Consider the following 15802-nt stretch of genomic DNA (forward strand, 5'->3'; position numbering starts at 1 on the left):
TGGTCACTGACAGCGCTTCTGGTTGGGGAGGGGAAAAAAAAACCCCATTACTTGCTGTAAATCAAGCCCGGAGGATCGAGCCCAAGTGCAAGACGAATGTTTTGGGTAACTAAAGCTTCACTTTACTATCAGCCGTGCACGGATAAACCTACAATACCTGGCGTTAATAGGACAGTTATGAAACAGCAGGTGTTGCAGAGAAGCGGTTTAATAGAGATTGTTAAATTGCCAGAGGAAGACGTAGCACGACAGCCCTGCACGCTGTTGTGCAATGATAACCACATTTATGGGAAAAAAGACGGATGTGATAACTATGTTTAAAAAAAATAATACAATACTAAAAAATAAGCCCCTCAGGCAACACTTGTACTGCTACCTGACAAATCAACAGATGTTTAATGTGGCTTTAAGTCTGGAGAGGGGATTTATTCAGCAGTGCATTATCAGGGATTGCACACTGCCTGGCTCTCTCTATTAATTAATTAGTTCGCACATAATGGCATAGATGTTGTCCTGATGCCCTTGGTGCTCCGGAGGCACCTGTGATGACTTGTGAAGGATCTCGTCTTTGATGTGCTTTGGAGCTCCATGAGGCCCGTTTGTGGAGATAAATAGTCAGTGTAGACAAATTAATCTTTTGCTCTACATGGATTTCTGTCCACCTGGAATTCACCTATTATTAATTGAAACAAATGCAAGAGGCAACCCCCACCCCTGCTTTATCTCTGCCAGTGTGAGTGTGTGTTCCAAAGCTTTTTTGGATGATTACTCAGACCCTTGTGCAGACAGAGGCAGAGCACATGTGCACAAGTGTCACAAATGATAAGCTTGACGAGAAGTGGGAGAAAAAAAAAGAAAAAAAAAAAGTGCCACAAAAATTGATTTTCAGCGCAAAACAGAACTTGAGCTTAACCCTGGAAAAAATAGAAACAAACAAATCTTTCACTTGCACACTATTACATGCCATTACTCACGCTTAAAGTGAAATAGGTTGCCTCACCTTGTCAACTGCAGTGTCACTTCCCAGACAGGGGAATGATGAATTTGGTCATTATTGATAAGCTGAGTGGACACATGGGCTGTCATCTCAGTCCCTCACTCAAGACAGAATAAATTACATGGCGTTGACAGGGAGTCAAAACACAAACACAGCCTGACAGGGAGATTTCCAGGGTGGAATTTAAGGCGCAGGTGGAATAACTTAAGAGGCATGGCCTTGTGGAAAAAAAAGCCAGCTGCAACAGTGGCTGTAAACTTCTCCCCCCCCCCCTGCAGAGCGGGTTTATTCCCCAAGAAAGAGAAAACAAATTTAAATTCCAATATCCCCTGAATCTGTGGCTTGGTGAAATTCATTCAATTTTGGGAGAATGATAATCAAGTTACAGTGTGCGGTGAGATAAAGGCTTCATAGGCAATCAGATATTGCGAATGCTGGTATGATCCACGCCTGTCCTCCCACCATGCCTCCGAGCGGATTAATCAGTTGAGATCGTTCCTTTCCCTCATCTTTTTGATTTGTCTGTTGCAGAACAAACCCTAACGTCTGTGATATTTCAATGTCCCTGGTGATGAATACATTTGAATCCATCCAGTCCATGCTGGCACATGAAATGCATGTCTTCATATAAGTGGGTGGAAGTCACTTTCTGTCTGGATTTGAGTATTTCCTCTTCATCACTTTCATCCATTCTCCCCTTGAGCTTATTTATGAACTATTACCATCATGCAGTAACACTTTATTAGGCATGTAGACAGCCAAGAGGCCTATTAATCTTTCACTTGCAGTCATATGCTCATTCTCCTTCCCTACGCATGCACACACAGTCTCAAATCCCCTTTTTTTACCCAGAGGAGATCCTCAGCCCTCTTCAATGATTCAGACAGCATCGAGGAGATGGCACAGCTCCTGTTAGTCTTACAGTGAGGGAAGTGATGCGTCTTCCATCGGAAAGATATCAATACACACTTTCCACTGGCAGACTTTTCTCAGAGGCCGCAATCATGCTGACAATCTCCCGCTCGATCACGCTCAACTGTTGCCATTACGACACATCTGAGCTGGTAATGATTTTATATTATAATGCCATCGATCCAGTAGAGGGACTGACACCCCAGAGTCGTGCTGAGCGGATAACGGACAGTCCACTGGTCTGTGCTGTGCTTCTCAGCTGAATACAATAAAGAGACGTCGGTTTGATGGCACCGTAAAGTCAATGATCATTTCTCACACTGTGTCAATACTGAGGTTTGTACTGTCCGTAGCTGAGATATGAGCTGCAACAACAACAAAAAAAAATGCACCCTCACATTCAGCCAAATTAGCATTGCCTGCATGCACTCACCCAGAAGTGCATGTTGTGTACACAAAGACACGAGTCAACTGCATCTCTAAACAAATAGCAAGTTATCAATATTCATCTGAAATGAGAGGGGGATTTGCAATGATTAAAGACTGCAGCACAGTATGACAATAAGCACAGAAGACTATAGAGGCAAAGAAACGGCTTTGACGGGGTACCTAGCAGTGCCTGAACACAATTAATTAATAATGAATGAGTACAAAAAAGGAACGGAAACAACAACAACAAACAGAAAAAGTTACAGCAGAGAAATTGTGGAAAATCTCTGAATCAAAAAGAAGCAATGATAGGACCTTTATGGAAAATGAAGCCTGTTTAATTCAAAGACTTGCAGAGGGGTAAAAAAAAAAAGAACAGTTTAACAGGCTTCTCAGCTTGAGCAGCCAGGGTAGATGTAGCTGTGGCCAAAGATGAAGGGCGCTCACTGCTTACTAGGCAGCCAATGTGTTTAACCATAGCAACAAGCATAAAACTATTTTACATTTGGTTTGAATTAGTGCTGTAAAAAAACAAGCATGCTCTTATCCTGCGAATATGTCCGCTTTACTGGGGACAGATGGCACCATGTAATGGGATGTGAGTCTGAGTTCTATTGATATAACAGATTTACTACTGTGCTTGTATGTATGTCTCTTCCAGGCATGGTGCCCACGCCCCAGGTGTGCGTATCAACCCTGGTCACGGTGAGCACGATGGCAGTGGTGGACCTCTATCTGCTGGAGCAGAGCATGCTGGGAGCTCGTGGCATTTCAGGGCCTAGTGTGTGGCAGTGTGCAGCAGTGTTGCTTGGTGATGTGGGCTTCCTGCTCGCGCTGCGCTTCGTGTCAGCCGGCGTGGTGTCAGAGGCGCGGTCGCCACGCCGGGGCTTTGCCAACGCCCTGTGGTTCCTGTTCCTGTCCCTGCTCCAGCTTAAGCTCTTCTTCGTCTGCCATAACTACAGGCAGGAGCGCCGGCCACCTGATCCGCTGGCGAGGAAGACCCTGACGCTGCTGCTGTCCATCTGCCTACCCTCCCTGTTTCTTATCCTGACAGGAGCAGACCATATGACACCACAGCGCAGAAAGCAGGAGGTGCGGGGTCGGCTCCTGTGGGTGGTGGTGGACCTGCTGGATGTGCTGGACCTGCAGGCGGGGCTGTGGGAAGCCCAAGGAGGGGCTGCAGCCGGGACTGGAGGGGTGGCCGAGCAGAGGCTGCCCATCTGGGCCGAGGGCCTGGTTTTCTTTTACTGCTACGCCCTCCTGCTGCTATTGCCATGTGTGGCACTGACGGAGTTGGGGGCCACCGGCCTGCCAGGGCAGAGGGGACCCCGTAAGGAGGCTTTGTACCCCTGGCTCAGCTTGGTCACCATCAATATCTTCACTCTGGCCCTGAGGGGGACAGGCATGCTGTGGTACAGGGACTCTCGTGTGTCCACTGTGTTCCTGGGGAAGAACCTGCTGGCTCTGGCTGTGAAGCTGAGCTCAGCCTGGGAGAGACACAAGCAGGAGCGCGCTGCTGTGGGAGCTGGGACTGTGGCTGGAGCAGAACCAGGAGACTCGACCCTGCCAAGCCAGAGCTCAGTGCAGGGAGAGGGCCAGGCCCAGGGGAAAGCTCCTCCCTCTCACTATCACACACTGTCTCGCTCCCAAAGCCACAGTATCTCCCATGTCAGCCTGGAGCCCACAGAGACGCCCTTAGGACCCTCTTTCATCTCCCATGAACTCTAGAGAGTCACTCTGAACACGTACGCATGCACAAAAGCATGTACGCACGCCCACAGCCTAAATTCAGACGAGCCAAGCCAGTATCACATCCAAACAATTAACTTTTGTATTGAATTTCAGTACAACAGTGATGGGTATAATGTAAAGCTGGGCAAATGCATTTGGCAAGCTTGGCTTTCTGCACATTTTGTTGTGCTAAGAATAACTCAACATGCATTGCTGTGATTTGTTGGAGTGTATTTTTAAATTGAACACTGTGAATACATCCATCAGACTGTCAAGAATATTCCAGAAATGTATGTTGAAGTCTAGTGGTGTTGATCCCCTTCTCTAATCTTGGCACAACTGCCCAAACTGCCACAGATTAGCTGAATTTGTTGCAATCAGACACCTTGAGGCTGTTGTTTGAGGATTTAACTGATTTTCTTGTTCAGTATCTGTTTACAGGTCATCTGTGGTTTACTAACTTGTTAAATTTGAGTTCAATTCATGTGTTTTGTGTTTAAAAAAAAAAAAAAAAAAAGGAAGAGATAAACACTTTTCTTCCATTAGATGCCAAAATACAGACTTTAGAGCAAATTTTCTCTTTTAAAAATTACTTTACAGGGAACTTTCAAAGAGAAACGTTTAATAGAGAGGAGTGAGGATTTATTTTGTCACTTTAATACCAAATGCCATCTACCAGTAAAACTCACTCTACACATTGCTCCAGTATTTCAATATAGTCTAAACCAATGGGTCCAACCCCTTTTGGCTCGTGGCCCTTTAAATCAAAGTCTACTCACGACACCAAGTGATGTTCCCTTCTTAGATACTGCTTACTGAAGAGGTAAAGCTATCCATATTTCATAATGAAAGGTTAGGTTAGGTTAGAGGACAGTCAAAAAAGATGGGATTATGCAGAAAAAACATGTACACATGTTTTTTTCTATGTTGAGACCTCCCAGATTTATCTTGCAACCTGCTAAAGAGTCGCAACATTGAGGGTGGGCAACACAACTGTTGTGGTGCCAGAACACCAACTGTTACTACTTTTTAGTCGTCTGGCAGCAAATATTAATCAGTGTCGTGTTTGGTTGGAGTGAAAACCTGCAGCCTCGTGGGCCTCATGGTCGACCATCCCTGCCAGACAGTATTTTTGTGTTTTACTCTATTTGAATGCAGAATTTGATCAGCTAGAGAAGCGCACTTTACTTTCAGATATATTTCAGGATCACTTCTGCTGCTGATGATAAAACCATCCGGGAGCGATTTTAACGCAACAAAATGTGCATAACTCAAGCTGCCAACAATCTATAAAAAATTCCATTTCCTTAAATAAAATGGGCTCAAAGATGGACAATACCCATTTTGCATCATCTTAATCCTACAACAACACAAACTACAGTACAGGTCTATTTTAGTACATTGTTTACACAGACAGAATACCAATGTAAGTAATCCCTTTACACTTTCAGAACACATTCAAAATTCATGTTTTTCTGTCGTCTGTACTGGTTTCAAAGTCTCTGTTAGTCATTTTCAAAAAGAAGACAAAAAAAACTGTCTGGCTGCCTGTCCAACCCTCAAATCCCTTTTCTCACATTAGATGTTTACTTCTAAATTCTGTTTGAATCATGGATGGAGCCTTTCATACACTAATTTGTTAAGATGTGGGTGCTGTAGTATTTGGGCCTCATGGGATTATGGGTCAGAGCAGCAGGTGTAGAGGATGTACAGTACTGTCAAGTGCCTTCTTTCCTCATGGAGTCGTCAAAGAGGCATACACATGTGTATCATAAGGAACTTGGACATATGCCATGTGTGTGAAGTTATACTGTGAAGTTATTCCACAGCTGTTGTCAGCTACACCTCCAGGACAGAGTGCAAACTAATAAAGTGTTTCATACTCAGCCTGTGTTGACAGTTCATTGGCTATTTTGTAGGAGCCTTATTGACAGCCTGTCCCCACATATAAGGTGAAAAACAGCAGGAGTCAGTCCAAATTATTCAAGGCCAAGAGGCCTTAGGGACAAATAACTGCCTCATACTTTCAAACCCTCCATTATATTAAAGTCAATCAACTCTCGCTCTGCAGTCACAGAAAATTGCATGTTTTTATGTTTTTCGAATATTGGAACGGGTGAAGTGAATGGACGCCTCCCCACACATATATTCAGGCTAGAAAAGACATCTTGACAAAAGGCCATCATTTATCACAATTATGCCAGTGGCCCCATCAGCTTGGATCCTCTCAAAGTAATCCTTGAGTGTGCTGTCGTGTTGTCTGCCTTTAATGCTGAAAGAGAGAGACGTCTTGATGTGATGGGATGTGCACGTCGAGAGTTGTAGTAAGCGCGTGTGATGTTTTTCAGGGTGAACTAGCTCGTCACTCACGGCCGCTGGGAATGCACCCATCGGCCTCTACTCTGAGCTTTAATGGTCCTATTAATTGAAATTGAGGCTATTTGTCAAAATGCAAGAGCTCATTCTCACTGCTTTATGCTTGATTTACAGGCTATATTTACATGATGTATTAAGACTAATGTACATACTCAGCCACATAAAGAAATTCATTTAACGTTTCAGTGGGGAATTTCTATTCAAGAGAAGGAGAAAGAAAAAGGGAAATCCAGTGTAGTAGACAGAATCCAACTCTTGCCTACCATTGCTTCCTCCTTGCTCACTCTACATTTCAAACACATGCATTCTGGATACACTCCCTGTTGGGCAACATCTCATATTTCTATTATACTAAAAGCAGTGACTGCATAGGCAGCAGCCTCGGCAAATGACTACCACCTAGAATTTGTTACACCTGTTAAGCTCTAGATACAATGCTCAGCATTTTCTCTCAGCTCATACAGACTCTCATAACCTGCTCCTGAAGAAAAGTGCATGAGCCGCTCTCCTGTTTTCTTTCTTCTTTTTGCCGCTCTCTCCTGTGCTCTCTATTCTTCCCTTCCATTCACCTGTGCTAATTTCACTCTAGCCTGTAATTATTCTCCTGTACCAAAGCTGTCAGTTTCCCTTTTTTGTTTCCCATTCCTTCTTTTATTTCTCTCGTTTGTTTAAATTTGCCCCGCAGCCGACAGGCAGCCTACCTCTCTGCACTTCCCCTGTCAGGGGTGGTTAGTCAGAGACGAGGGGAAAAAAACGTGAAGGAGAGGCTCGCTAAGATTAAAGGGCCACAGCCTAAAGCAGAGCAGCTCCCGACTGCCATTTATTTACTGTTTTCTACACACAGTGTGAGCTTGATCGAGCATGGGAGTCAAGAGAGACAAACGCGCACAACACGCCGCTTCGACAACAATGACATCCCAAACAGTTCTAAAGGAGGCACCTTTAGACAAACATATGGCTTTGTTTTGCTCGGCTGAGCTTTTGGTTACAACCCATCTCACCTCATTACCGCTGACGCCACGACAGCTACAGTATGCCAGCGAGCTCACGCTCGCCTAGTCTGGCAGAAGGAGCCACATTTAACAGACAGATGTCTAAATCATTCATCATAGCACACATCATCAGCACCACAGCTTTTGGAGAGAACTTCAAAGTATATTCTATGAGAAAGAAATGATGCAAAAGACTCAAGGACTCTTATGATATGCAATGCAATAGTGGAGACAAATGCATACTAATACTGGTCTCAGGAGTTGGGGTAACAGTGGCCTACAACAGGAGATAAGCACTGGTCACTACCTGAATAAAATAAAGACCTAGGGTTGAAACATTTAGTTGATTATTCAGTTAGCTGATCCACAGAAAATGAATCACTATCTAATTTGATTATGGCTTAATAGTTTTTTGTCAAACCCAAATGGCAAACAGTTTCTGGTTCCAGCCTCACAAATGTGAGGATTTGCTGCTTTTTTCTACTTTAAATCATTGTAAATTACAGGTGTTCAGTAGAACAACTAACACATCTTCAGCAACAAATCTCTAAACTAGACAGACTATACTCAATCCCAGATGTCACTGATCGAATCAGTAGCTTTTAGCAGTGAAGTGCACTGCTGACAACTCAGCGGTGATTCACGAGACGTTACTTCCTCATTAAACAACAGTGAAAACCACAGACACAATCATCTGATAACCCTGTTGATAATAATGGGCTGCTGAGCTTGTATGCAGTGCTTGTAAAGGATAGTTTTGTTCTGATCTGAATGTGACAGCTTGAAACAGCACTGAAAGTCGCGACAACTAATTTTTGATTATGTTTTTTGATACTCTGATCAGTTAAAGTAAAAATACCATACAGTAGAAATACTGTGTTACAAATAAATGCAGAAGTAGGAAAAACATGTACGAGTAGAAGGCAGCAGTATACTGCTGCATTTGTTTTGTTATGCAGGAAATCAAATCACCTGGAAAATCAATTCCAAAATGAAAAAAAAGGTAAACTCCCGCACACACTTACCATCGGTACACTGATTTATTAAAAAACTGTGAAACGTTGACTTTCTTTCTTAATAAATCAATGCATAAGTGATAAGTGTGTGCAGGAATTGGCTTTTTTTTCCCCCTTCATCAAAACTATACTTAAGTACAGTTCTTGTGTAAATACACTTGGCTACTTTCCACGACTGAAATGAAATCTCTTTTAAAAATCAGACTGGCAGAAAATGCAATGTGAAGAGGACACCTTGGGCTGCGAGAAATTGTGACTGGCTATTTGCCACATTTTTGATCAATTGATCAAACAAAGCTGAGTTAATGAAATCGAAAACTGAAAACTAGTGTAAAAACCTGAAATATTAAGGTTTAAAAGTAAAAAAATAAAAATAAAAATGAAATACAAAAAGTTTCAAAGCAAAAGAAACAAAACTCAGTGTGGTATTTAAGAAAAGTCACTCCATGTGGAAAAAAAAACAACAAAAAACAACCTTATCATGTATAAAAATCTTGCTTACGGCTGAAGCAGAGTACTTGGACAGGACACGGTAAGGAACAAGAGTTCAAACGTGAAATGGACCATAAAAACAAAGCCAGGCGGCAAAGACCACGCTGTAGTGCACACTTGTTGAAGTTGGTAAAGAAACCACTGGTCTTACTTTGTGTGTTATCTTGAGCTGTCACACATTTCAGATTCTTCAAAATGATCAAATTTCAACCATAGCATCTCTGGGAAAGAAAGATGTTTTTTTGAGGGAAGAACATCCAAAAATACTACATGCGCCCACTGATGGTGACATATCAGCACTCATGTCACTGTGACAGGTTTTATATGATGTGAGAGACTCAGAGGGCTGTTCAAAAATTTATGATTGCTGTTGTTTGGAGTTTTTATTCATGCCTATTGGAGGCTGCCATTGAAAATATGCTTTCTGTCAAGTAATGCAATTCCGCTATTAAAAAAAACAACATGTTTTTGCATATAGTGTTAAAAGTAGTTATAAGTTTTTAGTAGGATCTGCTATAAACATGCCAGACAGAAAATTTGATGACCTGAGAGTTGAATGACAGTCAGAGCGACTTTCTTACTTCTCAGTTTCGGCTCAGAAGAAAGTCACAGTTCTTGAGTGAAGCTGAAGGGGAAGAGGATTTAGCTGAGCCTTAAATGTGATCAGTAAAAATCTTAAAATCAATTATACATCTAACTGGTAAACAGTGCAGAGGCGGTAAAAATGGGTTATTACGGTCACTTGGCAGCTGTTAAAATCCTGGCTGCTGTATTTTTGTGCAGGAATAAAAGATGCTGAAATGGGATGAGATTAAAGCATAGAGTCTCCTCTTTGTTATTGGATAAAAATGTCTGGATGGTTCCCAACTGTAGGAATCATTACTGTACTAGTCACTGTATTATTACCTCAGAAGTGAAGTCCCTGTTAAACATCAGTCCAATGGCTCTGATCACTGAAAGTAATTGACTGCCTCTCGAGCAGCGACAACAACATGTAAACACATCAATCTGACACATTATCACCTTTTAAGGTCATAAAATTAAAAAGAAAGTGAACTGTTGCCTAATTACACATCAAGCAATAACAGAAAATATCTGTTTTTGGTGTCCACCAACTCCTGAAAGAAACATCTGACTCTTCAGCTGCTAAATGCTCCTCTCTGTTCACCTGTTAGTCACCAACTGTGTCTGTCTGCTGCCGAGTGTTAAGCGGGTTGTGTACAGTGGACTTTTAAGAGCTTTTATACTGAAATCAGCTGGCGGCTGCTGCTGCCAAAAACAGCACTAAGAGAGCAGTGAGAGCGACTCAAGACACAGGCTGGAAAAACAAAACAATAAGTTTAAAGACGCTGAAATGCAGAGAGCTGAGGAAAGGTGACGCCTCAAATTTGGGAGATAATTTCCTGAAAGCTTGTCACTATGAGTGTCCTCTTTTGCTTTCCATGTAGTCATGTGATTGATTGAAATTTATCATAGAAGGTTTAAGGCAAAAAAAAAAATTTCAATGACATTTTTCTCTATTTTCTGATCTTTTCTAGATTAAAACATGAATTTATTGAGAAAATAATCAGGTCACTACCCCAAGAAAATATTTAATTGCAGCCAGTTAATGTGAATAGGAGTGAATAAAAAATTCAAACAAAACAGGAGAGACTTAAAACTGCAATCATTTCCGAGCACTAAATGGAAGTCAGGGAGGTCAGGGAGTTCAGGTTTCCAGTAATGAACCAATTCTATATCATAGTTTATGTTGTGCTGCTGGTGACAGCAGAGTACATCGTTTTGAGCAGAACCATAAAGAAATGCCATTATACCGTCTGTCAGATAAGAGAAATGTAATGTTTTCACATCATTTAACTCTGTTCTGAGATCACAACGTGCTTTTTCCTGATATTATTTATCATGTGCCACTCTTTTCTGCCGGTTTTGTTCACTTTTCCATTCTCCTCTCGTCGCCATTAAGTCACAGAGATGGATTAACTGTGAGAATTGATCTGATTTCCAACCGTGCGACAGCATCTAAGGCTGCTGAACACTGTCCATTAAAAGAGTCTAACTAGATCTCATTTGTATGTACAGAACATGCCGTAGAGCTGCTTTCATTCAATCTTGCAAAGGACAATCAAACTTAAATAGTTGAATGGCCATTAAAGTCGGAGCAGATTGTGCCTTTATGGTGTAAAATAAAATGTGAATTTTACAAGAAAGATTAAAAACAATACACTTATCTGATCAGAAACAAAGATGAGGTTAATGAACAGAGCATCAGAATTAAACAGCTAAGTTACAGAAGAATGGTTTTATTTACAACAAGAAATAATTCAGCCACAATTATTTCTATCCTCTCACTCCAAATGTCTTTGTTAGTTGCTCAATACTTGAGGACTGCTGACTTATTTTATTACTGTACCAGCCAATACATTTTTTTCTAGTTGGAATTGGCATCAGTGGGGAAAAGTTTTAGTGTTGCATTCCTGAGCAATAAAAAAAACAAGACAACCTCAGCTGTCTCTCTGGGGCAATTGAAGCAGAGGGAGGTATAAAAGAATTTAAGACAAAACCTTCACAGGTTCAATCCCATTTCATCAACTTGCTTGTAAAGAGTGAGGCTAATGTGTATGGACAGCTGCTGTGGATGGAAGTGTTACCGTCTTTGGCCTGGAAACTGTGAGGAAATAGCTGCAGACTGAAGCAGAGTGTGGCATTCACCTGCACAATGAAGCTGTGCGACTAGAATAAGAATGGGAATATGAATATAGCTACGGGAGGAGATGGATGGTGGTGGGGATGTACGATGAGGTGACTGAGGAGAGAGAGCTAACTATGTGATTGGCAAAGTGAAAATAGGGAAAGATCTGGTTGTCTCGCAGTTAATGAGAGCTGTGTGCAGGTCATTTGATAAAATGAAACCCTACTCCTGCAATTAAGTTAATACTCCTGATTACTTAGAGCGAACAGATGAAACAAGAGGGGGAATCGTAAGTAATTTACCTGTCCCAGAATAGGGCCTAGAGGGGGTCCAGGGGCAGCTTGTCCTGACCTCACTATAGCTCGGATTACATTGCTTGCATCCAATTTCTTCACAGCCTTAGCGGCTTTGGAGATCTTTGACATCTTGGTCTGTCTGGAAACACTTAAATCTGCCTCCAAGTCAACTGAGAATCCATCCACTGAAAATGCAGAAGAAAAACAAACAAATTAGCCTTTCAAGAATACAAAACTGCAACAAATCATTTACACGCCGGGCTCATTAAAACATCATACACTCAAATCAATACTGATACCTGCAGGCAAAACCCATGCCTTTCCATTCTGGCGAATAATTACAAAAAAAAATCTTTGCCTTCGATCGGCTCAGTGAGAGCCACTTTCCTGGAGGTTTTTGCAGCGTGGATCAGCAGCTGAGAGAGATGCTCACCACGTATAGGAGTCTGACAACTGGCAGGATTTAAACTTCTCTCTGAAAAATCATGGGGTGCATGCCAAAACCCCACAGTCGCCTCACCTCCGTTTCAGATGTGGCATAACTAAACTCCCTGTGCAGCAGCAGGGCTTCGTCTCCTCAGGAGAGGTCAAGTGTCAAGGGCGGACGAGGGACACACACACACACGCACGCACGCACGCACGCACGCACGCACGCACGCACGCACGCACGCACGCACGCACGCACGCACGCAAAGGGGTCAGCTTTTTCATTCCACCTTAAAATGCATTTACGAAATTAGGAGTCAATTAGCGGAGTGTGGAGAACTCCTGGCCTCTCTCTGGGGAGGCAGAACACATAAAAGCAGACCTATAATCCTCGGTTGGAATAAAAGTGATTCTGACACAGCTGTGAAAAAAAGAAGAAAAAAAGATCAATGACTGGAGCCAAGGGACAAATACAAGTTTTAAGGTTGAGCCTTGTGATTCAGGGGAACCCTACATTCAATAAAAATAAGTACTTGTTGGGAGAGAAGAGGTCCAGCAATGATTCATTGTGGGCAACAGAGGGTATCCAATTAGATCAACAGAAGAGACAGTACCAAAAAGATATATGGGACCTCATGCTGCTTTAAAGCAGCAAACGGAGAGAAACTGCTCCCAAGAAAAGTTGTGATTCTATCTGGGCTGCTGATTATCCAGCAGCCGTATAAGTTCAACCACCATGAGGCAATATTTGTAAGGGCGTTAAGGTTATACGCATACTGCAGAAAGAGTCCCAAATAGAATGCATTTAGTTTGAATTCCCTCAATAGCTGTCTTTACAATGTAACTCACATACACAGCTACTTTTCAGAGGTCAATTTCACGCTACTCACCTAATGTGTTCAGCTACTTCAATGTAGAAAAATCGTGTTGCAGTTCAGATCAATTTTGGAGCCAGTTAGAAAATGCAGAAACCAGTATGCATTAAATGTGAACTGAGAAAATCCACTTCTGTTATCAAACAATGACAGACAGACTCATGAATCCTTAGCTGGCACGCTGCAGAAAAATAACTAAAACACCAGTTTGAGGGGAAAAAAGAACTACAAAAAACAGCAACCAATAGAATGACATACTGTATGTCCAGAGAGACGAGGCTTAACTGGAGTTTTAGGACTGCGAGAGAAAAACAATTAGGGCCAGCATCAAATGTTGGGTTTAATTCCAATTTGGGGCAAAGGGAATAACAGTTCTGAGAGTGGGGAAATGACAGCGTCATGCTTTAATGCACCGCAACTCCAATCTCTGTTGGAGTATGAATAATGAAACCGCATTTCCCTCGCAAAATGAAATCACTCATCACGAGGCCAAGCAGTTAACGCTGAAGAATTGACCTACATAAGGCATCACAACTGCACTGACAGTACGTTTCGCACAGCTGAAGTTACATTAGATTCAAGGAATAAAGCAGCATTAACAGTGCAGCGGCAGGAAACGTGGTTCAAGGCGATACAATAATCCTCAATCAGAGCTGGGTTAATGTTTTGCTGTGAATAATCAAATCAAAGCTGCAGTAATTTGAAAGGAACAGACACAATTTTGAGCTGCTCTTTAGGCTGAATATTACATTCCTATGGCAATTACTGGCAACAGTGTCGTCGATAACGGGGAGTACACAGAAAGAGCAATTTGTGTGGGCCGTGTGGAGTCGCAGCGTAAAAGCATTTTGTTAAAACATGCTTGATAAATGACACACCGCAAAGCCAGCATATAAATTACCAGCTAATGATGTGAAGGTAAGGTGAGCTATAATAGAGCAAACCCCACCACAAATTTGGATCTTTCTCCAAATTCTCCAAATTACTATTGCACCCAAGAATGCCATTCCTATTCATCACATTGCAAGTTGAATGTATTTCTTGTCCTTCCCATTATTCTCCAATGATTTGACATCAAGACTCAGATGATTCATTAACCAGAACTACATGAGTTGATAGCCAATCATCACCAAAAGGCAAACTCTAAATTCATACTATTTCGGTGAACAAAATATGGAAACTTTCAAGCTCTCCTGCAACCTGTCAGGCAAGCTACTTGGAATGAAAACAGTATCTTTGACAGTGGTAAACATGTCAATAAAAACTGAGCACATGGGAGAAAAGCAGGAGAAAAATCCCTCCTGCTATAATAACGTTCAGATCTGCATAGACAATTTGCGAAGGGATAATCTGAAAGTACACTCCTGATGTAAAACCTCATCACATTTGTATTCATTGTAATCTGTCAAAAATGTGTCACGATTTTCACAGAACCGTAGCAGCAGCTTCTGCGGTATGTTTCAGTATAATTAAAACTGACTGCACTTCAAGGATACAGCTGACTTTGATTACAGAAATTAATCAGTTTGCTATTAAAAATGCAGCTTTAATTGCAGTGATGAAGCCCACCGCTGTTTGGTGTTTAGGCTAATATGTGCTCTTTAGTCTTCATAAGAGAGATGGGCAAAACAGTAGCCACCATCAATGAACCCTCTAAATCTGATAATCAGATATTCATCTACTATGAAATGACATTATTGAAGAGTGGAAGAAATTGTTTTTTAAAGATCAATTTGGTGTGAAAGTCCCAGACCCTCCTCAATGAAAATGATTGTGACAGACAGTGTATCAGCCTGGAGGAAATCATGTCATCCTCTTCTTTTTATGTCTTTCATATCTTTATACTGCAGCTTGAGGAAATAAAAGCAGAATACTAATTGATTTTTCAGTGGGCTAAGGCTTTGTACCTGCAACAACGCAGAATAAAGTCTGGCTCTATAACCTTTGTTGCACTTTATCTGCCTTTTCATCTTCATATATCTGTGAAATTAGTGGGGAATGAGTGAAGAAAATGAGGTGAAAAATTTTCTAATAACACGGATTCTGCGTTGCCACATAAAATTAAGAATCAAAGATTATTATCTGATCAGAGACACACTGACAAAGATTAATTTGAGTGTAAATGCAGTGTTAACCTGTAAACTCTGCTTCAGTTTTATTTTTTTTTTGGCATTTTATGTCTACATGAGAGTAGTTAGTTTATGTTTCTGTACAAATATTCGCTATGTTCCTCCTAAACCATATTTATAGGATTACGGGGACTTGTGCACACCAGACTAGAGTTAGTATTCCTGATTTACAACATATGTAGGTAGCTGCTACTTTAGGTCATGTATGTCAGAATTTTATCATAACTATAATAGTTATATTGGTTATCCACGCTGACAGTATAGGTTGAGGAATGGCAATGTTGGTTGGTTGGTCCACTTTGGTCCAGACATGAAATATCTAAACCCCACTGACTTTGATGATGGCCTGACTTTTCCTCTAGCGCCACCAAGATGTAGACATCTATTTTTTACTGAAACCTCTCAACAACAGTTGCGTGAGTCTTTGGAGATTTCCTCACTT

The 15802-nt window shown here is 41.7% G+C and overlaps 2 protein-coding genes across 2 annotated transcripts in view; one reads left to right on the forward strand and one right to left on the reverse strand.

The window, feature by feature from the left end:
• The window catches only part of mrpl11 (mitochondrial ribosomal protein L11), a 40328-nt gene that overhangs the window by 15090 nt on the left and 9436 nt on the right, over positions 1-15802 (reverse strand). The window contains exon 2 of the mRNA XM_070837070.1: positions 11937-12115. Coding sequence (XP_070693171.1) covers positions 11937-12059 — 123 coding nt within the window. The 5' untranslated portion in view covers positions 12060-12115. The remainder of the gene's footprint in view (positions 1-11936; positions 12116-15802) is intronic.
• tmem265 (transmembrane protein 265) lies at positions 42-4066 on the forward strand. The gene is made up of 2 exons (XM_070837230.1): positions 42-105; positions 3000-4066. Exon 2 carries the CDS (start codon positions 3002-3004, stop codon positions 4064-4066), a length of 1065 nt encoding a protein of 354 aa, XP_070693331.1. The 5' UTR covers positions 42-105; positions 3000-3001.

Source organism: Pempheris klunzingeri, chromosome 9, assembly GCF_042242105.1.
Source record: "Pempheris klunzingeri isolate RE-2024b chromosome 9, fPemKlu1.hap1, whole genome shotgun sequence".
Classification (NCBI taxonomy): Eukaryota; Metazoa; Chordata; class Actinopteri; order Acropomatiformes; family Pempheridae; genus Pempheris; species Pempheris klunzingeri.

Bases quoted from the DNA above. Each gene is read 5' to 3' on its own strand.
- tmem265 (XM_070837230.1), top strand. From the start codon at position 3,002: ATGGTGCCCACGCCCCAGGTGTGCGTATCAACCCTGGTCACGGTGAGC.